This window comes from Mytilus californianus, unplaced genomic scaffold (assembly GCF_021869535.1).
Source record: "Mytilus californianus isolate M0D057914Y unplaced genomic scaffold, xbMytCali1.0.p SCAF_4, whole genome shotgun sequence".
In the NCBI taxonomy this organism is placed as follows: Eukaryota; Metazoa; Mollusca; class Bivalvia; order Mytilida; family Mytilidae; genus Mytilus; species Mytilus californianus.
The window spans coordinates 8,057,303-8,082,069 of NW_026262690.1; the positions used below are offsets into that span (position 1 = coordinate 8,057,303).

General features: G+C 32.6%; 1 protein-coding gene across 3 annotated transcripts; it reads left to right on the forward strand.

Moving 5' to 3' along the window:
* Positions 1-15: 15 nt before the first annotated feature.
* On the forward strand, positions 16-14,799 carry LOC127737395 (S-formylglutathione hydrolase-like). 3 transcript variants are annotated; one of them, XM_052248046.1, is made up of 10 exons: positions 16-65; positions 5,550-5,631; positions 6,146-6,234; positions 7,990-8,088; positions 8,956-9,080; positions 11,235-11,299; positions 11,901-12,054; positions 12,312-12,377; positions 13,179-13,280; positions 14,099-14,799. In XM_052248046.1, the coding sequence occupies exons 2-10, from the start codon at positions 5,564-5,566 to the stop codon at positions 14,174-14,176; spliced, it is 846 nt and encodes a 281-aa protein (XP_052104006.1). In that variant the 5' UTR covers positions 16-65; positions 5,550-5,563; the 3' UTR covers positions 14,177-14,799. The 3 variants fall into 3 exon arrangements, with proteins under 3 accessions (XP_052104006.1, XP_052104007.1, XP_052104005.1); XM_052248047.1 differs by having other exon boundaries at positions 56-82; XM_052248045.1 differs by lacking the exon at positions 16-65 and adding an exon at positions 588-667.
* The last annotated feature ends 9,968 nt before the right edge of the window (positions 14,800-24,767 follow it).

Sequence of the window (24,767 nt, forward strand, 5' to 3'; positions counted from 1 at the left end):
TTTCAACAAAATCCACGTGATTACAACACCGGCATCTGATATCCTTACCAGGCAGTGCTTTCCAGGCTAGTATTTTTCACAAGTAATATAGCAATGATATAGTAAAAAATATAGGGCATTAATGCATTTCATTGTTCAGGTTTTAATGCCTCATTCGTCATAGCAAAACATGAAATTAGCCTTTCAATACGTCATAATTAGTTGGAATAGAGTCATTGACACCGGGCATTGACACTTGTTTCTATCCATTGAGAGGTCGACTATCCATATATTCTTCATTATATATACAGTTCAATTTTTACATACGAGATCCCTCACATGGGATGTATTTTTACCACAGAACATCCACATTTTAATACAATACACATTTATATTTTTTTTGTTATTGGCACAGTTCATGCAGTTGTTCAATTATTTTGACATTTTTGATCTGAGACTGTGTTATAGTAGTCTCAGTTTTGATTCATAGTATTATAGTACTTCGTATTACAGTCCAATTAGCTCACTTTAAAAAAAGGGGGAAGATTAGGTACATGCAATATGTTAATTTTAAATTGTATTACAGTATCAAGCATGCCATTGCCATCTAATGAAATATGAAAAAGATAAGAAGATAATTCACCAATGTCAATGATAAAATATTGTTTCCAATCTTTTACCACTAAATGTAAGTAACAAGAAAAATATAAATGAAAAAAGTCTGCACTTTGATAAGCTTAATAAGGAGAATGCTGAATTGCCAATCTCAGCTTCTCTCTCACAGTTGTAGCATGTAGGATAGATGCTGACTTTTAATTAGTGTTGATACAAAAATATAAGCCTGGTGTCCATGGTAAGATTTTACCACCACTTGGTCCATTGCCACTGCTGGTAGACACTTCCCCACAAGGGGTGTCCCAACACCAGTAGTCTGTCCTCCTGTGCTGACATGAAATAGCATAATGCATCATTGTAGGAAATTTACTGTTCAGAAAACTTTTTGAAAAATCCCTTTATTTACTAAGGATTTTTTACCACCAGGCATAGATGGTCTTAGCCAGATTTGACACAACATTTTGCAATTTTTGGTTTTCAATGCTCTTCAAATTTCTCATTAATTTGTCCTGCAAACTGTTTTGATTCTAGGGCCACTGGATATATGTCTATATATATACAAGTCTAAATTGAAAACAACGTTCAAACCTATGATTGCGTCGGATAAAAACCACAATTTTTATATGTGATAAAATTGAGAATGGAAATGGGGAATGTGTCAAAGAGACAACAACCCGACCACAGAACAGACAACAGCAGAAGGCCACCAACAGGTCTTCAATGCAGCGAGAAATTCCCGCACCCGGAGGCGTCCTTCAGCTGGCCCCTAAACAAATATATATACTAGTTCAGTGATAATGAACGCCATACTAAACTCCAAATTGTACACAAGAAACTAAAATTAAAAATAATACAAGACTAACAAAGGCTAGAGGCTCCTGACTTGGGACAGGCGCAAAAATGCGGCGGGGTTAAACATGTTTATGAGATCTCAACCCTCCCCCTATACCTCTAGCCAATGTAGAAAAGTAAACGCATAACAATACGCACATTAAAATTCAGTTCAAGAGAAGTCTGAGTCTGATGTCAGAAGATGTAACCAAAGAAAATAAACAAAATGACAATAATACATAAATAACAACAGACTACTAGCAGTTAACTGACATGCCAGCTCCAGACTTCAATTAAACTGATTGAAAGATTATGTCTTCATCATATGAATATCAGGCACAATCCTTCCTGTTAGGGGTTTAGTATCATACCATCATAACATATATGAGAAGAACATAACCCGTGTCATGCCAACAACTGGTTTTTAAATAAATGTGTTTAGTGCCGATGCAAAGACCCTATAAGTGAATCAATATTAACGCCAAAATATGCAATCTTTAATGACCTGACAACAGTATCGTAACTATATCCCTTCTTAATAAGTCTATTTAAAGGTTTTGTTAGTTTCAGAGGTGAATACTGACATTTTTGTGCTTTATAAAGAATATTTCCATAAAAAATTGGATGTGAAATACCTGAACGTATAAGAAGTCTGCATGTTGAGCTATATTTACGAATGATGTCCTTATACCGATGATAAAATTTAGTAAATGTTTTGACTAGTTTGTGATATCGAAAACCCTGGTGTAATAATTTTTCAGTAATACATAAATTTCTCTCGTTAAAATCTAAAACATTGTTACATACACAAGCGAATCGTACAAGTTGAGATATATAAACACCGTAAGATGGTGACAAGGGAACGTCACCATCTAAAAATGGATAATTAACGATAGGAAATGAAAAATCATCTCTTTTATCATATATTTTAGTATTAAGCTTTCCGTTAATGATATAGATATCAAGATCGAGGAAAGGGCAGTGGTCATTGTTAGTATTAGCTTTATTTAAAGTAAGTTCAACAGGATAAATTTCTTTAGTATACATACTGAAGTCGTCATTATTGAGAGCCAAAATATCATCCAAATATCTAAAAGTATTATTAAATTTGTGTATCAGATGTTGTTTCGATGGGTCTTTACTGATTTTTGTCATAAATTGTAACTCATAGCAATACAAAAAAAGGGTCCGCAATAAGTGGTGCACAGTTAGTCCCCATTGGAATTCCGATAACCTGACGATATACGGAATCTCCAAAGCGAACAAAAATGTTATCTAGTAAAAATTCAAGGGCATATATAGTATCAAAGCATGTCCAATTGACATAGTTTTTTTGTTTATTGCTACTAAAAAATGACCTAAAAGAGTTTGAACATATATATTCACATTCTGACTTTTTAAATGCCCATTTAATTAGGTGTGTGAATTTTTTCTTAATGAGAATGTGAGGCAATGTGGTATATAGGGTAGAAAAATCAAAACTTTGAACAGATTCAAAATCACCAATATATGCATGCAATTTATCAAGTACTTCCAACGAGTTCTTGACACTCCAAAAGTAATTAATTCCACTATTTTCGAAGGCCTTATTTGAACAATTTATTATCAGGTTTTTGATTGTACCAAGTGTACTGGTAAGAAGAATAGACAATTTAGTCATGTTAGTAGTGGAACAATGGCTTGAAGACGAAATGAATCTATATTTGTAAGGTGTTTTGTGTAGCTTCGGAAGCCAATACATAGTTGGGACTTTCATTGTATTTGGTTCTGCTTGTAAAGCGGTAGCTAAAAGTTTATGTTTGTTACAGATGTCGTTTTCTGAAAATGGAGTCAGTTGGAATGTTGGTGAATTAGTGATTTCTTTTTTCAGAACCTCAATGTAAAATTTACGTCAAACAATAATAATATTATTAGCAGCTTTATCGGCCGGGACAAAAACAAATTCCTTGGCTAGTTCTTTTAGTTTATGTTTGATACGAGAAATAGGTTTATTGTGGTAACTGTTATTGTTAAGAGTAAAATGTTCTTTAAAATGTTGAATACGTATATCAACTATGTTCATTACTGATTTAAAAAAAGAGTCCAAAGATTTTTTGTCAGCTTTTTCCCTTTTTATCCATTTCAAACAGTAAGTATGGAGTGAGTCGTGGATGATATTACGACACTCATTCCAATTAATAATTGACGGGGGACGATATTTAGGTCCTTTACTGAGGAATGATTTTAACTCTCGGTCTTGAACGATGTTAAGATCTCCTGTTATAACATGGGAAATGGGTCCATAAATGTATTCGGAATTACTGCAATTACATGAAGTAGGTGTATTTTCACTGATATTAACATCTTTACACAATTGGCTATAATTAAACACAAATTTCCGGGTAGATTTCTTGTAAATATAACAAATAAGAGGGAGCTCAGTATTATCAAAATATCCCAGAATTTGTTCTTTAACAGAATGGTCGTTAAAAATACCGGCAATATTTACAAAATCAAAACCTTTATTGACATACTTTATTTTAATAAACTGTTTTTTTATGATCTTCAGGGCGATCAATTTTGGGAAACAGTTTAGAATAACAATATGCCATTATAATTTGAACGATTTCATACTTAGGACTGCTATATGAAATTGTGTTGCAATCCTCTAAAATTTTATTTAACTTATTAACCGGTAATGAACAGAGCTTTGTTAACAGATAATGTCTGCCGTTGTTTTTTGAAATAGAAATTAGGTCCGAAATATTGGTATGATTGGTCCGAAATTTTCTTTGATTGCGATTTTTTCTACGACCATGAGAACGGTTTTTACGAACAGTTTTAGAAACTATATCCAAAATGTTAACAGAATCGGTTCTTGATATATTACCAATTCCCATGATATTATCATTAAGACCGAGAGGGTAGACTGTCTGTAATTTTTTAATCCAATTTAATTCAATTATTTTCCGCGATCGTACAAACTTTGAATGAGATTCACCAGGCTGCTTATTTACTACTTCTAAAGGTTGAACTGCTAAATATTTAATAGGATGATTGTGCTTCTTAAGGTGTTGATAAAAACCGCAATTTTTATACGTGTGCATGTAAAAAAAATTTCTTGTTAGAGGGGTCTAAATACAGCACAAACAACATTTTCCAAAAGACCAAAAAAGTGTAAAAGTATATTTTACCAAAATGCATTTGACTAGCAGGTCGAACAACATATGTTCTTAAACCCTGCTGACTGCCATTGACGATTGATATACAGAATAATTTTTCACAAAAAGAAGAAAAAATCCTCCACTTTTAAAATATATTGAGGACTATTTTATTTGCGTCATATACATATTCATATGTATGATAATATCTGAGGGGAGGCAACTCTTTAGAGGAAGTCTCCATTTATATAGAAATGATATAACTCTGTATTTAATTTTTAAATTTTGTAGTATAATTTTGATGTTCTGTTGTATATATAAGTCGTTTTATTTTATTTTATGTAGTTTTGTTGTATATTTTGGTTGTTCTGTGGTGTTTCGTGGTAAAAAGACACTCCACATTTACCTTAAAAGTGTTCTGCTCCTAGCACTTGATCTGTGATCACAAGATCATATGATTCTAGTATTAATAGGAAACAAACTAGGCACATCATTACTAAATTCTTACAGATGACTGTAAACTTGTAAAAGTTTTTCAGTTTAGGAAATTGTGCTTGATTTTCAGTCATCATATTTGTTGACAAGGAAGTGTTGTGATACTTTCACTTTTGTCTCCAAGAACAACAAGAGATTAATACCCATCATACTTTTTTAATATGATTTCGGGGTCAAATTCCTTTTAAGGAAAAGTTTTTTGGCAAGATATATATATAAAAATCAAATTAATTCATAAAAATATGGTAAAAAATGTATATAAACATGATCAGATGATTTACACATTGCTTCATATTTCATTAAAATAGATAGTAAACATTCTTAAATAAGTCAGAACTTTGTTTTTGAAAATTCAAGTGTAATAGCCATTTTTTTCAGCATTCTTCAATATTCTTGGAATTGTAGGGAATGATTAAAATTTTTCCTGATTATAGTTATTTTTTTATGGTTTTAAATCATTGTTGACATTTTTTTTCTTCTTTCTTTCAGATATAAAGAATAAAATGGCTGTGACAGAAGTATCTAGCAATAAAATGTTTGATGGCCTCCAGAAAGTATTTAGTCATGAGAGGTGATTATGTATTTCTTTCTTTCGAGAGCCTGATAGAGTATCGATAGGAACCATAAATTTTTGCTGTTATTCAGAATAGCTGTAAATATTGGTCTTTAATTTTGTATGCATTCAAGAAAAAAAATGCAGTTGAACAAAAATTAAACATATATACATGTAGATTTGTATGTTATGAATTATCTTCTCCAATTCTTATACTGTTTACATTTGTAACTACAGTTTGTTTGTATATATAACTTGTATTTTATATTATCTCTGATGAGGTGCATTAGGGGACAAACTATTGTTGTATAAGGTGCAAAGGGAGGTTATTTTTATATTATCTCTGGTGAGGTGCATTAGGGGACATATTGTTGTATACGGTTATGATTTTATAATTCATAACCTCAGTTTTGCAAAGACTTTAAATGTAACTTTTGTTGTTGACATTAAATTAAAATGTAATTAGCGGGCCTCGCATCTGGTAATTTTCATTTTATCAATATTTATATAATTATTTCTTGAATGTCTTTAGTACAGAATGCAAATGTACCATGAAGTTTGGGATATATTTACCACCTCAAGCTGACTCAAAGAAATGTCCTGTGCTGTATTGGTTATCAGGTAAAGACTATATAAATAACAGCTGACGAATCATTTGCTAATAATATGGTGATGTTGGGCTGGCGGGCAGGGAAAACTGGGTACCAAATTTGTCTAATCAACTCCTACAGTTGTCAACCCATATCTCTGATACCTCACAGGAAGACTGTACATATATTGAAGCTGTGCACCTGCTATTATGGAATTGTTTGAGGATTTTTTTCTCATTTTTCCACACTTTTTCAAATATTTAAATGTTCAGTATAGAGCATTCTCTATTGATTAAGAAACATTCTGTGCAACCTGGCCATTTTCGTGCTTTAAAACCATATTCCAAAATGTTTGTTGATTAGCTTAGACATTTGAGTTTGAGCATAATTAGGTTGTTCTGACAACTGCTTATAGAAGGTTGTTACTGATAATAGATCAGAAATGAGATAATGAAGCGAGAAGATACCATTTAAAGGTGGTCATCAAAAGTCATAAGTTTAGGAAAGACTGACAACCCTTTGGCCAAAAGGAAAAAAAAAAAGAACAGTCTGAAAAACACTTCACTGTAAACTAAGGTTAAAGTAACAATTACTCCACCAAATATGACGGGGAACTCTGGTGCACTGGAACGATAGCATTTTCTGCTGGGTTTCTGTCACTTGTTGTGCTGCTCATTTCAAGCATTAATCCAGTGACAAGTCACATTCAGTGATATTGTTAACGAGGAAAAGAGGACAGGATCGTACATTTGTAGCTATAACAAGTGACTTTTGATATCAGTTCATTGAAGAGATTGTAACAAGTTTCATTTAAATTAAGCTTAATATTTCTCTATATGGGCAGGAACCTTGTCAGTGGTAATTTTTATGTTTAGGTCACTTTGAGAATTTGGCATTGATGGAAGATATTATTTCTATTAGATTTCTTTACTAGGTGTCTAGACTAATGGTTGTCTAGACTAACAGGTATCTAGACTAACTGGGACTTAGAGTTTGACAGATGTAGCATTATTGACATCTACATGTAGCAAAGAATTATACTAAAACCTGTGCTAGTGGCCATCTTGAACTTGCAGTAATATGTGAGATTTTGTTCCTTGTTAGAGCCGTGTTCCTTTGCTTTGTATGGTTTATCAAGGATTTGAATGGTGTTTATTTTACCATGTCCCTTCTTCTCCTTTACATTCACTGAGGTTTGATCCACTTTGAAGAGTTCACTGTGACTTTGAAATGAAGAACAACCATTACAGCACTGTTTCTTTGCTTTGGATGCATGTAATGTTTTTTTCCCACAAATTTATACACCAGGTCTATGTATTTTATGTAGTAGAGATACTTGTCTTGTTTAAGACATAAAGATTTCATATGTGGTTTTATTGCATTATTGTTTTATTGATGTATGCTCCAGATTATCTACAAAATTTTATTTTTATCTATCAAATCTGATTAAGCAAAAATTGTTTCATTGTTTAAAAATACCTAAAAGGTATTGGAAGTAGTAACACCTAGAGAGTGTTTTTTCTGAAAGTCTTAAACAAATGATTTCCTGCCTGATTAAATATGATTGCTTTAACTAACTCTTTCTACATTGACACAATTCCTATTGACTGTCATAAATATCGTTATATCTTCAGGAATTAGCCCCCTTGAAAGTTAACCAAGAAAATTGCAATTAATAAATAATTCAATGAGTACAGTAAAGTTTCAGAATTATTCAAATATTACAGTAAATAGATTATTCAATAAAATGGTACAGATCATATTTATTTTCATAATTTATTTCTAGGATTAACATGTACTGACCAAAACTTTGTAACAAAAGCTGGTGCCCAGAAGTATGCTGCAAAGAATGGTATAATAGTGGTAGCACCAGACACCAGTCCACGTAAGTTCAAAATATTATGGTAACATAACAGAAATGCAACTAAACTAATGTGACCTATACTAAGCATATATTGTTTGATATATTGTCAAATATTTTACTTCCATGCTACAAATGAGGATTAGACGATGCAAACAGAAGAATTTTGCACTATTTATCTGAAACTGATTGGGATGGTTTCATGAGGCATAAGAAAAATTTGGGCTACCAGTATAAATCAACAAATTATCTTTTTTTTTCTGATCGCTTTTGGTTAAAATAAAATTGTATCGGTTTTGTTTTTGTCTGTAAAAAAGTTCTGACATTTTATCTCTTAGATTTTTCTCAGAATTAGATGAAATAGTAATATTATTTATACATTTTTTTCCCTTTAAATCATGCTTTTTATAGATTTGAATGTTCCAATTTTGACATTTTTACCACCCAATTGACAATGCTGCTGATTGAAATGTACTCTGTTGTACAGACACTGACATAAGAATGTAGGACATTAAGACTTTATGTCAGCAGGTAGAGGCCTCAGTGGTCCAGTGGTCTGAGTAGTTCCTCTACAGTGAGCACTAACCTGTCAACACTGAGGTTGTGAGTTTTGAACCCTGCTCGTTGCAAGGAATGTTTGATGCTGATCTCAATTGACCAGGATTGACAGTTTACCTGCATAAGGTCTGTGGTGTTCTATGGGCTCTCCTACTCAACCAATAAAAACCTGCGGCCATGATATAGCTATAGTGATGGTGTTAAACACCAACAATCAATCATATCATCAAGTAACTTTGAGCTATCTTCAGTATATATGCAGCATTCTTAGATTTTGTATAATTTATTATTAAATTTGTTTAAATCTTTTGTATACTGATCCTTTGTTTTCAGGTGACTGTAAGATCGCAGGAGAAGATGACAGTTATGACTTTGGATCAGGAGCTGGGTTCTATGTCAATGCCACACAGGATCCATGGAAAACAAACTATAGGATGTATGCTTACGTTACACAGGAGGTAAGGACTTCACCAGGTCATAAAACCTATTGTTTGGAACATGCCAATCAAAACGTTTAAAATCTCAATGTCTTATTTTTTCTGCTTAAGTCAGTTTGATAGAGACAACTTGTGACCCTGCCCTCTAGCTCATGGTCCAGCAATTTTGAATTAATTGCAATGTTGCTGTCCATGCGATTGTTTTTATCCTGTCTGCCCCTGCCGTAAGCAACTGGGGCATTAAGTGTTACCCTTGACCGTCGGTCCTTCCGTCCATCCCATTTTCGTTTCCACACTTTAGCTTCATTTTTTCGTCCAAATTTTATAAACTCATGCACAATGCTATGAACTAAAACTTGCAGAGTTCGAAAGTGGGCAGTGAGTCACTTACCGTTCTAGAGTTATGCCCCTTTATAACTTGGAAAATTGTAATTTTTTAACTCATCTGGGTCAACATCTTTAATTGTTTTTCCATAGGCGGTAATGGTAACGTTTTTTCCTGTAGCTCAGTCCATATCGTAAACTTGGATATGTATGATAGCTCGTTTCAAAGCTGTGACATTTTCACATATGTGGTTAAATTTTCGGGGTACGAAGTGAGATTACTTTTTCCGTAAATTAGCATACCCCAAACATTCTTTCGTGATGCGGCTCCTCGTGGTAAAAAATCCCTTTTTTAACGCAATAAGTTCTTTGAAAATTTAATACTTTGAACACATTAAATAGCTCCATATTTTTTACACATTTATTCTATGTTCCTCTACTTTCATAATCACCACAAATGGTTAAGCTCAGCTATTTGTAAAAAATAGAAACATGTCCAATATCACTACACAGAGATTTTTTGTTTACACACAACTTTTGAGTTCCTCATTTCGAGGCGCATTAGGGATATTGACCCATCTGTCCGAAAGGGCAAGTGAGCTCTTCTCATCACTTGGCGTCCATGCTATTAATTTTTACAAAAATCTTCTCCTCTGAAACTGCTGGGCCAAATTTAACCAAAATTGGCCACAATCATTATTGGGATATTTAGTTTAAAAAATATGTCTGATGATCCCGCCTGTCAACCAAGAGGGTCGACATGGCTAAAAATAGAACATAGGGTTAAAATGCAAGTTTTGTCTATTATCTTAAAAACTGCTATGAATAGAGAAAATCTGTCATAGGCAAAAATGTTGAGAATGTTGAGATCTACCTCCTGTCCATTTACATCAAAACTGTCAGATGACTTGTTATAGGAGTTATAGCCCACCCCTTAAATGTCAGATTTAAAAAAAAAAAAATCAATTTTGTCTATTTTTTTCAAACTATAATAGATGCAGAGTAATCTATATAAGGAAAAATGATTAGCAAAACAATATCTCCAAGTCGGCCAACATAGCTGAAATCATCAGACAACTCCTTATTGGAGTTATTGCTCCTTAAAGCAAGTTTTACCAATTTTTTTGTGTTTTTGTCTTATATCTTAAAAACTATACTTGATAGAGAGAAATTTTTAAAGCCAAAATGATCAACAAGTCAACATCTACAAATAAGTCACATAATTGAAATTGTCAGTTGACTCCTTATTGCCCATTGATGAAGATTTTCCCTTTTTTTTTTGCATTTTTGTCTATTATTTTGAAAATTATAATAGATAGATAGAAACTTTATATAGCAAAAGTGATCAGCAAGACAAGATCTACAAATAAGTCAACATGACTGAAATTATCATTTAATTCTTTTTGAGTTATTGCCCTTTCATGATGATTTTTACCAAAAAATAAAGATGTTGGCAGAGAGACTGAGGCTCTTTAGAGCCTCTAGTTTTTGTTTCCACACTCTTAACTTAAGTTTTTCTTATCCAAATTTTATGAAACTCATGCATACAGCTAAGAACCAAAACTTGCAGACAGAGTTCAAATTTTGGTAGAGAGTCACTTACTGTTCTAGAGTTATGCCTCCTTTTTAACTTGGAAAATTGCAAAGCTTGAGCGGGGGCATTATTGTCCTCAGACACATTCTTCTTTTATTTTCTGAATTTTCTGCTGACAGGCAAGACATATCTCTGAGTTTACAGTTTATGATATATATATTTCTATGCTTACACATTTGTACTATAAAACATATGAAATGTAGTACATCTCTTCAAGTATTTTTTAGGTAAATTTAAAATTTTTGTTTTTGTTTCAGCTACCAGCTTTAATAAACAGTAATTTTCCTGTTGATGTTGGAAAGCAATCAATTTCTGGACATAGGTACATATGATATCCTTTATGCATTTTTATAGCTGATTAGAAACTGTTGCTGATTTAGATACTGGTTTTTTTATGAAATGATAGACATATGACTAATACATCGTACTGCAGGAAGCTCTTAAGTGTAAAATATGTAAAACTGTAAATAAAGAGTTACTTTATGGGTTTCGAGTTCCTCAAACTTACCTAAGCTTCTATATATCACAGTTGCTTTACTTATTATATTATATATTAAGTAAACATTCAGTTACTCCCAGCATATAAGCTGAATACTGCATATACATGTTTTCAGCAATGGAGGCAAAAAACTTTAAAATTTGCAACTTACAAACTTGCACTTGTTTGGTTAGGTCAACTTTCTTCTTTGAAAAGCTGCCATTTGAAAAAAATATAAAATTCCCTTAAGGTAAAACAAATGCTGATATTTAACTGTTTATGGACATTTTTTTCAGAAAAAAGTGTCCATTATTTTACATTATCATAGACACATATCTCCTTTTATTCATTTGAAGTTATTTTAAGTTTACTATTGAAACAGAAATGTTTTAACAAACATTAACTTTGAATATTGAATCATTTTTTACTTGCTTAAATATTATAGTATGGGTGGACATGGTGCCCTGATTTGTGCTCTGAAAAATCCAGGCCAATATAAATCTGTTAGTGCTTTTGCTCCAATTTGTAATCCAATCAACTGTCCATGGGGTGTCAAGGCCTTCACTGGTTACCTTGGAGAGGACAAAGAAGCTTGGAAGGTCAGTTTTAAAAGTTATCAAAATTCATAAAATATATTAGAACTTGTTAAGATTAAATTAATTTTCATTGGAAGAAATAATTTTTGAATGTTTAGCATTCTCAAAAGTAAATAGTTTGCATTTCTATGATCTGTAGGTGTATTCATCATTTTAACCTATCTCCCATTTGCTTAGTTTTACAAGTGCAATTAGACATTTGGTTTAAACCACAATAAACATGTAGGAAAATTTTATTATATGTAATGTTTTATTCACAGGAATATGATGCTACTTGTCTAGTAAAGAAGTACAATGGACCACCATTGGATATATTGATTGATCAGGTAAAATTCAAAAAAATGTTATAACGTTAAACATTGAAAATCTCTTCAGAACAATTTGTGACCCCAACAACCAAAGAAAATAAATAGGATAGTATTTTATGGGTTACATTGATTGTTGCTTTTATTGTTTAGGACATAAAAGTCAGTATTTGATTCAGATTCATGATATTTACAGCAGTCTCAGTGCAATGTTGGTAATGAATTTACAATCTTATTTCAAAAGTTTGTTTTTATTTAGTTTGGATATGTTACAATATATTTATTCTTTACCACCTTTGTTGTCACACAAAACCAGTGCAAGAGGTGCTTGGTAAAAACATGACTAAAGCAAAGACTAGTCACCTCAGCAGAAGAATTAAGTTTTAGTTCTGTAGAAGACTTCATTCATTTTTGTAAGCTAGCGCCAAATATTCCTGAAATTGCATCAGTCTAGCAATAATGCAGAGTTAATCAAATGCTATGAACATGTAATTTTCATGAATGTTAACAAGCAACTAAAAACTATCAATCAATCTATATGTCAGTGTATGTCTTCTTTTTGATTAATTGTGTTGATGGTTGCCATCTCATTGAATTGTTCCCCTCATTTCTATATAGTCAAACAACAAAACAACTTTGGCTTTATCATTGTATAATAATGATTGCAAGGTAAAGTAGATACATGTTTTAAGGTTCCAGAGCAATAACACCAGATAATTATAACTTTTGTGGTTTGCTCTATCATTACTTTGATTGAAGGGTAAAGGAGATAATTTTTTAGCCCCAGGACAATTTCTATCAGATTGTATTATTTGATTGCAGGGTAAAGCAGATAATTTTTTAGCCCCAGGACAATTACTACCCGATAATTTTGTGGCAGCATGTACAGAAAGTAAAACACCAGTCACACTCCGGATGCAAGAGGTAACTGTGTGTTATCTGATGAAGTGTAGCTTCAAATTACAGACATTCCTTATGGTCAGACCTAGTGCCCTATTGCACATTCACAAGTAAAAGGAGAACCTTCAATACTGTTTTGCAATCTGTTAAACTTTCATTTGATACCAAGTTTGTGGAAATATCTTTCATAGTACAACAAATGCACAAAAAAAGCAATTACTTTAGATTTGTAGCTACTGTTTTCAAGTTTCTGCTCATTTGCTTCTTATTAGCATTCTTAATTTAACTCTTATGCTGTAAGCAGAAATGTCTTACCCAACCAGTCCCTAACCTATATGAAGTTACTACAGGGAAATGTAATTTATCACCCTGGTAAGACTGTAGTATTCTTTAACTCATAAACTTCAGTAAAGTTAGGTAACAAGAAATACTGATTTTAACATGCACATAACATCCATTAATAAGTAAATAAATAATTTACAAGATAGTAACTATTTACCAGTATGCTGTGTGCAAGAAATTCTTATCCTAGTTTAAAACTCTGAAAAGGAAAATTTGTCATTTTTAAACTCAGAAACACCTTTTACTAATTTGAAATTGAAATTTCTTTAATGCATTAGATTAGTGACATATTATGATTCTGTTAATTGTGAATCAGTATTAATTAAATAAATGGTATTAAAATATCAGTTTATTTTTTTATTTCTTTTCAAAGTTCTCTCAAAAAACATTTCAATCTGGACTGATGTCCTTTCTAGGCGCATATAGAATGAGATAAAAGACATGTGTTTGAATGATGAGAATGTTTTGTCATATTAAATTAATATGTGTTTATTTTGTAGGGATATGACCACAGTTATTACTTTATGGCCACGTTTATAGAGGATCACATAACCCACCATGCTAAATACCTAAAGTGAACTACACACAGATTGTGATTGTCTTAGATGATTGTAGTGATGAAACAGTGATTCAGACAATGATATAAATGATTATGTAGATTAATATGATTAAGAACTATTAAGCTAGAAAATGCACATTTTATACTGAAGTAAAATAGCTTCACGTAAACTAGGACCCTTAGTATTTTTTATTTTCTCAGAAAATTTGATGGAATAATACCAAGTGGTAAATCATGTGTGCTCTGTAATCAAGTGTAGTCTTTGTTGACATTATTGATTGTATTATCCATGTCCTATTGCAGTACATCAGGCTGGTGATACATACCATACAATAGTAAAAACTTCCATCTATTACTTATCTTCAGGTACAAATTAAGTCATTTACCATTATTTAATGCAACTCTTATCTTGATTAAATGAGTTGTTAAACTGAAGAAATTGTGCAGCTTGTTCAAGTGGGTGATTCATGTTAGGAATATCACTTTTATGTTAGATTTAGAATTTTAGTAATAGTCAAATGTGTTTTGCACTGGCTTTGCAGTTGTTACGAATATGATTTATTTGTCATATTGATAAAATAACCTAATATATAATCAAGAAGAAAAATACTTGTATGATAATAAATAAACATTCTTTTGATTGGTTTTAGTTTCATTTAAACGAGGCCATGTTTTAAACAACTCAATATATATATATTCACTTGCCATACAGTGTACCATAAACTGCTGGTTCATCATACTTGATGGTCCCTATAATTCAACTAGTCAAAACAAACAATGCAGGTACATCAAACATTATGGTCCCTTTCATTTAACCAGTCAAACCATACACTGCTGGTACATCATACCTAATGAAAAGCGACTGTTATATTCCTGTTTTGGGAAAGGCAGTTCCGAAGAAAATGGTGGGTTAAACCTGGTTTTATATCTAGCTAAACCTTCCACTTGTTTGACAGTTGTTCATAGTTCCATTATAATGACAAAACTGGGTGAGCAATCAAACACAAACAGACATACTAGGTAAATGTGACAATAATTGTATAAATTTTGTAAACATACATCACAACTGACTATAACATTCAAACAGACATACAGATAAATCTAACAAAGACGCCTACAAAAAAGGTGTTTTTTTTATAGTAAATTTGACAAAGACGCCAAAGAACTAGTTTTTGTAGTTGATGTATATTGACAAAGACGCTGATAAAAAAGTTTTTTTAGTTGATAGTACATACCGTATATAGCACACTAAATGTTTGTATCCATTTATGATATTTGAACATAGGTTAACTACTGCTGCATAAATCTATGAAATAATTTAATAATGTTTTGAAAGAAATTGTGATAAAGAAATCCCAGACTTTATAATTTACCAGTTATAGTCGTCTCTTATGTGGTAAATATTTGTATTATTTTTCACATGCCTATACACAAAGGGTATTCAATCATCATTGGTTATCGAAGTTTAAAGACCAAATCACTTACAAACTACATTGACTGACGGAAAATTTAGTATTTCGATGTCTCAATCACCGTTGTAGAGGAATCAAAATACCTCAGGCATAAATTGAGTGACATGGTATAGATAAAATCATCATAGATACTAGGATACATTTAATACACCAGATCGTGCGTTTTGTCTTCAAAAGTGACGCTCGAATAAAACAAAATTTAAATGGCCAAATAAAATACGAAATTGAAGAGCACTGATAACCTTAAAATTCCTAAAGTTATTGCCAGATACAGCTACGGTATTCTAATCCTGGGGTAGAAAATCCTTAGTATTTCGAAATATTCAAAGCTTTATAAACAGTTATTTATAATTAATGACTATACCAATGATTATTCAGGTTAACACATACGTGCTGACTTCTGAGCAAGTGATACCATCGGAGAGAAAACCTCCACCAGCAGCGTCATCGACCCATTGGTTGTGAATAAACTCATAGAAAATAGGTTAAAGTTGTATACGCCAGACGCGTCTTTCGTCTCCAAAAAAGACTCCTTAATGACGCTCGAATTTGCTTTAAAGTCATTACCCAATCAAACAGTATTCCTTTCATACTATGCTTTATCTGTAAAATATGGTTGTTGAGATATTCTTTTGATTGTGATTGAACTTTTCAATGAAGCATCGCCGCGATATAGCCTTTTTGTGCTAATGCGGCGTAAAGCAATCACCAATCAATCAATCAATGAAGCATATGTTTATTAGTTTTTGCATTAGATTTTTATTACGTCTCCTTGGCCAAGAAAATAGTCCGAATTTATTCAAAGTAGAAAAATTCTAAAGAGCGAATAGTATCATTTTTTTTGTTCCCAGTATGAATTATTTCGTGTTGGAGATTCTACCGTTTAAAGATGCAAATAAAAGTTTACTACTATAGCGTTAATTTACAGTTACGAAAATTACAACTGACAGGTGTACACCTCGTTAGATATAAAATATTTTGTGAGTCTTTTATACATAGGAAAATACGGGAGCTGCCTGGCGAAGTCTATGTTAATTGCTCTGATGTCTAAGGTCTTTGTAGGATTTGCTGGGGCCATTGTGTTACAGAATGATTGTACGCTAATGAAAGTTACATATTCGTTCAGTAAAATAAATAAGGAATCAATATGCATGATTTGTTTACTTTTAAATGGATTTTAAAGATTTCGCGACATAAATCTGCCGCCCCACATCTTGGTATGCGATTTTCATATTTTCTATACGGACGATCCCAGCAAAATCTTTACAAAAGGCCGTCCGATGTCAGAGCAACAATATATAGTAATTTTCTTCATTTCTATATCATTATGTATCTTCAATGACGTTCTTTTTCTTATGTTTATCCTTTATTTATGCGTTTCCTTCAACGTTACCTTCATATACAAGATATATGAAGCCTTTATAAAAATGTTAATTGGGTTAAGAGTTTATGTTCATGGCTTTTGAAGAATATTGGTCCATGTTTTACATAAAATCGGTATTTGACTTTAAAGTCAAATGAAATGTTACATATCATGTATTCTTCTTTTTTAATGTTTAACTGGTACCTAACTTGGCATTAAATAATTTGGATTTCTCCGCATGACGTTTAAAAATATGAAACCAATATTTGTTTTATCCAGATCTGGTTTGTGTAGTTGTAGCTACGTACAGCGTTTTTGTCTTAAATAATGAAATTTTTCCAATTACAATTGTGTGGTTCATCTATTTCCGAATATGACTGTTTGCCGAATGTGAATTCGCATTGCGATACGACGTGTCTCGGTATTTATACGTCCAACATTCATGTATTTAGTTATGATGTTTCTTTTGTAAGTCCTGTTAGATATTGTGTTATGTCTTATCGTTTGTGGTTTGAATTCTATTTTTTTCTATATGTAAGCAAAAGTTAAGATAATTAATCAGCTAGTTAATTCATATGATTTTTAGTTTAAAGCAACTATATGCACAGGATTTTGTTGTTTATACACAGTTTTAATTTAGAAGAAAACCGACATGGTTAGAAAATACAAATAATTACACCATTACAAACACAATTCCATTTTAATATTCTTGTCATGGTTAAAAAATACACAAAATAACAACATTACAAACTCAATCCCAATTTTATATTCTATTTTTAGAAATTTACCTGTGATAAAATAAACGTCACAATAAATACGTCACATTTTGTGGCGTTGATACATTCGTGTGACGCACAGTTTATAATTCTATTGTGGTGTCCTGGTGTACTGTCGTAAATTCATGGGAGGTGTCCGTTATTATTCTGTGGTTTACATGTTGTAATGTACTATTAAATATTATTTATTTATGTATTTCTCTGTCCTGAGTGTTCTTCATTTATTTGTACTGTATTCCTGTCACGTAATGTTGTCATTTTAGCGGTATTTTTAACATAACCATACAAGCGAGAGGTTTGGCTAGCCATAAAACTAGGTTCAACCCACCATTTTTTATAAAATGTCCTGTACCAAGTAAGGAATATGGCAGTTGTTATCAAATAGTCCGTTTCTGTGTATGTTGGCCTTTGTTTTTGTAGCAGTCCAGTGTTTCTGTTGTTACGTTGTTTCCCCCCTATAGTTGACGTGTTTCCCTCGGTTTTTGTGGCCCGGATTTGTTTTCGCTCAATCGAGTTATGACTATTGAACAGCGGTATACTACTGTTGCCTTTATTTATTCTTTATTGATATTAGAATGTATTGATTCTCTAAAAAAGAAGGGTTTAACTTATCCAAGGTTGTTATTGCTCTACCTTTGGTGAATCACCAGCTTTTACCAATAACATTTAATCAAATATATAAATCGACAAGGAAATATTTCAAGTCAATGACACCAAATAATGTTATTATTAAGTATTTATTTTTTGTCAATGGTATTCCTGATACTTGAGAAGAGTATACTTTTAGTCGATGCCATTCAGTATTGATGTGAAGTGAATATTCCTTATAATTATTTAAAAGAAGCTAGCATTATCCTTTAACGTCACATTTCGCTACACAGATGACGTTGTCTCACTAAATAATTCAAAGTTAAGTGACTATATCGAACGAATCTATCCCAACAAACCCGAAATAAAAGATGCCACAGATACAGTGAGTCTGCGTCATATCTTGACTAATATCTATAAATTGATACTAAGGATTGGTTGACATCAAAAAGTTACAAGGATGATTTAAGCTTCCTTATGTGATATTTCCATTTCTAAGTTGCAATCTTCCGACAGCATCTGCATTTAAAGTATACATCTCCTAGTCAGTATGATATCCCAGAGCTTGTGTTTCCTATTTTGATTTCCTTGATAGAGGGTTACTGCTTACAAGAGAGCTATTGAAGTGGTATATGTTTGAATGTCATATTTTCAGGAAAAATATTCTTTTCGTAAAATGTATTAGTTGATAAATATGGTTGCAAATACATTTTGCGATTTTCACGTTATCGTGAGTGAATTTGAAATAAAACTTGCCAATGTAAGCATCAATACTCGGAAGATTTTCCAGTACAAATTGATTGATCAATAATTCAATCTGAAAAATAGTTCAATTTGAAAATTCGCAAATCTAATAAAACTTAATATTTTTCATTCTTTACATGATTTTAGCATGATGTTTTTTTCAAATTAGGAAATGAAATTGAACCACACATTAGAATAGTATATGCACAAATCATGTCGTATAGAAAAATCTGTGATGGTAAAAACGTTCAGGTGTTTCAAGGAAATGCGGGTTAATAATGTGACATGAAGGACGCGGATACCTATGTGTTTCTACCAGGCGACATAAAAATGATTTGCATATTCCAGGTTAACCAAAGCATTATCATTATATATATATATATATATATATATATATATATCCAATCAATTATTCAACACAGTGATTAATAAATTCGAATAATTGAACACATTTCACATACCAAAAGGTCCATAATTCATGACAGGAATGAGTCACAGTTAGATAATAATTGTACATTATTTATTTACATAGTTTCTATGATAGTTAAGACAAATAAGATGCATCTGCTCAATAGTTTGCCGAGTTCAAATCTGAAAATCCATCATTTATATTGTTGAAAAGGAACAGTACAACAGCAATATTTTGATCCGATTTCAAAAGGGATCGTCGGAAATTAACGACGATGCTTACGTCAGCGGAGGATCAAAAAGTTGCATTCAATTGAGCCAAAATACATTAAGCTATTTTGAGGAATCATCTATTTATAACATTTAAATAATGCATTAAAACGAAAAACAGTAATAAATATCCATTAGATATACCTATTAGATATTTCACAATGATAAACATACATCCCTGAAACCGACATCTTCAATAATGCTGATTTTTGTTTAATTGACAACAAATGTATATTACTTTTGATGGACGTTATTTGCAATAGATAGTCGACATTCTTATAGTTACTCTTCTTTTCTTCTCACAGGCTTATTCCTCTTTTCGTTAGAGCAAGAATTCATACAGAAGTTTCTTAAAAAAGAATGAAAAGAATCTAGCTAAAAACTCTTTTTTCTGTTCTTCGTTAAAGCTTGATGCCTTTCACTGAGTTATTCAGAATTTGGTGGCTTCGTTGATCACTAACGTACAATTGAACTTTTGTTTTTAAGGCGTTCACGTCTAGAAATTGACAAAAACGATCGATTGTAAACTACACTTTACACTAAAAATAAAGAAGATTACAACTTTCTAATTACAAACACTTCCAATTTGTATGAGCATCATTCTGGATATGTAGTATATATCTCCGAGTTGATACGGTATTAAAATGTTTTAACTATCTTAATAGACGCAACATCAATCCCGTTCTATCGTCATTTATGATCCCTAAATGCTTATTACCCTTTAGTCATGACCCAAGGTTCAAACATATCTTCTACAAAACATTCCTTTAACTTCCAAACTTTAAATATAAATCATGTAGATACAAGGTCAGACTAAATATATTCATCAAAGATACCAGGGTTATAGATATGATTCGAGCGCCACTGATGAGTCTTATGTAGACAAATTTGCGCTTCTGCCGTATTGAACTATAATCCTGATATCTTTTTTAAAAAAAGGTAGAGTTAAATGTATTATATAAATTGTTTGAATTACTTGATTGCAACATTAACACCCATGTTTTATTCCGTGACGAAACCTCCACTATGGAAAGTCAACAAAATAAGAAATTCCTATAGAGTATCAGTATTATTAAAAAACGTTACTGTCAGATAAATAAAATCATCATAAATATCAGGATTGAAATTTTGTACGCCAGACGAAAACATTTAAATTTTCAGCCGACATGAAACAGCTTATCAAGATCAATGAATTGATATACTAAGGAACCGGATACGTTCCAAATGTCGTAGCCGCAATCCAGTCCCCTTTCCATCGATTGTGATATTGCCAAATGAGACTTATCACCAACTGTGTACTTACAATGAGAAACTCGACAAGAGCTACATGTGGAACAGAAAATTCGTACACTTCCGGATCACATGAGATCATACACGGTTTTTGTAGTTGCTCAGTCGTAAGTTTTCTATGTAGTGTTTTGTGAAGTCTTGTTTGTCTTTTTGAAGTTTTCGTTATTGCCATGTTGTTGTCGGGATTTCTTTGACTTATGATTTTTGAATCTGCTGCATGTTTATAAGAAGTCCTTTGATGAGAATTTGTAAAAAAAATGTGTAAATAGGCACACAAAGTTGCATAAACTAAACATTCATAATTTTAAAAATATTACGTCAAGAAAATGACAATCTTTTATTGGTGTCTTGCAAACATGCAAGCTAATGCTTTTAAGTGATTAATTAATTTTCCCTACGGCAAACTGATTACAATATTAATCACACGCACAGTTCAAACACAGTACACTTTTAATTGAGCGCATATATTCAATCACAGTTGTGGAGTCGTTTCGAAAGTCTATGAACATTAATTCATCGTTCCATTCGTTTGATGTGTTTGAGCTTTTGATTTTGCCATTTGATAAGGGCCTTCCGTTTTGAATTTTCCTTGGAGTTCGGTATTTCTGTTATTTAACTTTTTCCCAGTACTTAAAAAAGCTTATAAGTTTGTTATAATAAGCTAGTCAATTTAAATAACATTAACTCATTGACGTTTATTTTTCACGAAAGCTTACTAATAATAAGCTTACAATAATATCACATAATAATCAGTATATTACTTATTAAGGAATAGCATAAAAGTACCTCCCCTAAAGGCCTCGTGACCGGATTTACATTGGTGTGTGGAATGAGAACTTCAATAGTCAATAAAAATCTTGCAGTAACTGACAAGTTGGTTTAAGAATTGGAAAACATTTTTATTGATCAAGGGTGTGTTATACTTGAAAGTGATTATCACAACATTCGCAATACTTCTATTCTCCGTAATCAGGGTTTATGATTGTAACAAAATCTAAAACTGTAGGTTCATATTAGCATGTAAAAACTAACCGATTTTCAAGTTGAACTAGTGCCATATTATCATGTTTGCTGGATCCACCAGTATTTAGGGAAAAGAATCAGGGTGCCGACGCGTGAAATTAAATATAATTCACTTTTTTACCCATATTCCAATTCTGATATTCAGTTCATGACATCGATGAACCCGATTTAGTATCGCAAACTTCCAAGTCTTAGCAGCACGACAGGTGCCACGAAATTAGGGACTGTTTCCACTTTCAGAGAACTAGATTACCCTTCAATGTTTTGTCCCTTAATCTTACATTTTCTGGGAAGTGTTTTGCAGGCCATACTTTAATTGTTTCCGTCTTTTATGTCTTACCATGTTACCATGAAAAGACATTTTATCAATTACTATAATCTGAGAACAGACTGTCGAACTAGTTGGTAGAAAGCAGTAAGAAGAGGCTAATTAAAGATGCAAGAGAGGTGAAAGATAAACGCATTTCGTTGTCTTTCAGACATATCCAGCAAACAGACTTTTACATGAGTTCAACCCGCTAGTAGGGAGTTCGAAGATTCAAATTCCATTAGTTTGCAAAAACCATATCTAAACGTTACGAACGAAGATCAACAATAGTTTCACGGGGCTGCTATTTCAGATGCATTGCATCATGTGCACACGGACTATAACCAGAAATCGATTAATAGACTGACGAGATCGAATTCGACGATACTGTTTGTTTTAAATGGCACCCGAAACGATCGATATGTTAAGAAAGTCGAATGAATGCATCTACATAAATGTATGTTTGTTACGTGAATAAAAAGAACTACTAATGCTTTGTAAGAAAACTGCCAAGTCTCGTGGGTTCGCAAGTATCCTCTGACACTCATGATCATAGTCTTAATGACTTTGCCAGACAGATTATCTTAGACTACAACCCTTGAAAACAGAAGTCGAACAAAATCTAAAAATGAAATGATCTCCTGAACGATAAGGCCTTCATTAACTTTAACAACTCGTTGAGGGTTCCGTTTGTCATCTACGAGGAAGTTGAATACACCGAGGAAAATATCAACGTGTGCAGACCTGATATATCAAAGGCATGCATGTACTGTATCAACGTTATGCACCGCCCGGCTTCAGCTTTCGTACAAGTACGCACATGATTACTAGAAGTAACCAGATAATACGTAATCGAAGTGCTCTATCTAGATGTATCGAAGGATTTAGATAAACTGTTTGATTTCGAAGTGGCTGTCATAGATGTTCTGGAACATAAAGTCTGTTGATACAACGAGTGAAGACAAAGAACGTCAGGTTTGTAATATGGACAAAATGAGATGTGAGACAAACGTCTATGTAAAAACAACCCAACAACAAAAATAATCACAATAACCATGACGTAAACTTAGTCTTCAACAATAGAAGACAATATTTAAGGCTCGTATATATACGAGTGATCGCTACATGTTGCTAATACAGGAAAAGGAGTGGCGAAAGATAACAAAGGGACATTCAAACTGATAAGTCGAAATAAACTGACAACGCCATGGCTAAAAAGAAAAAGACTAACAGACAAACAATAGAACACAAAACACAACACAGAAAACTAAAGACTGAGCAACACGAACCCTACCAAAAAATGGGGGTGATCTAAGGTGGTCCGGAAGGGTAAGCAGATCCTGCTCAACATGTGGCACCCGTCGTGTTTCTCATCTTAGTACAAACCCGGTAATAAGTCTAATTCAGTCGGTCACATTCGGGGAAAAGGGGACGGGATTGTAGTTACAACATTTGGAGCATATCCGCTATCATCTGTGAAACGGATATTCCATAACGGTCAACAAACTCGTGATGGCGTCCGTAAAATTTACGAAATTCGTACGATAACGTAGACGGTGCCAAAAGATTGACAGAAACTAAGCAGCAATTAAGCTTGGGATATTGTATTACACAATAACCGTATATTGACCTCATATACATTTATACATGTAATTGATTGTATTGTTGGGTTGTATGGTATTGACGTAAAACTAGGGAGAAGATGCAAAGTTAGCTAAATATTAACCGCATGTCGAAAAAAAAACCAGAACATTTGACAAAAAGAAAGAAAAACAAACAAGTCGTCAAACACACGAACCCTACCAAAAAAATGGGGACGAACTTATGCGTTTCTGAAGAGTTACTAGCTCTGTTACTAATTGCAAGTATTTGTTCTGTGTAAACTTCATCACATTTAAATATTTTAATATATCACTCATATTTCTCATCAGAAACAAAAACTAAGGATTGAATTGGATAATAACATATGGTAATTCCACGACTCAATCCGTTCTGGCAGTTAAATGTTTATTAAAGTTGTGTGTCCGTTTTGCTTTACAGGATGTATAAACTCATATCTACTTCCGGTTCGGAATATGGACTTTAAATCTGATGCATTTTGTATGGAGAGTACGAGACTTTCTGCACGCTGTAGAAAATTCTTGTTACAACTCTCTGAGTGATCTACAGGTCGCCTGTTGCCAGGTCGGTCTACCTTGTTACAACTCTCTGAGTGATCCACAGGTCGCCTGTTGCCGGTCTACCTCGCAGAACCTATCTGTTATATTAATCTTAAATTTGGAGTAGGTTCGATAAGGCCCTAAAATGGCCCTTAATTCTAGCTGAAATTTTAAATTAGGATTTAATGACCAATGTCACATGGAATCATA

Coding starts and splice junctions, on each gene's coding strand:
- LOC127737395 (XM_052248045.1), top strand. CDS start 625: ATGTCAATGATAAAATATTGTTTCCAATCTTTTACCACTAAAT. Junction 6,235..7,989: donor TGTGCTGTATTGGTTATCAG/GTAAAGACTATA, acceptor ATTTATTTCTAG/GATTAACATGTACTGACCAA. Junction 9,081..11,234: donor ATGCTTACGTTACACAGGAG/GTAAGGACTTCA, acceptor TTTTTGTTTCAG/CTACCAGCTTTAATAAACAG.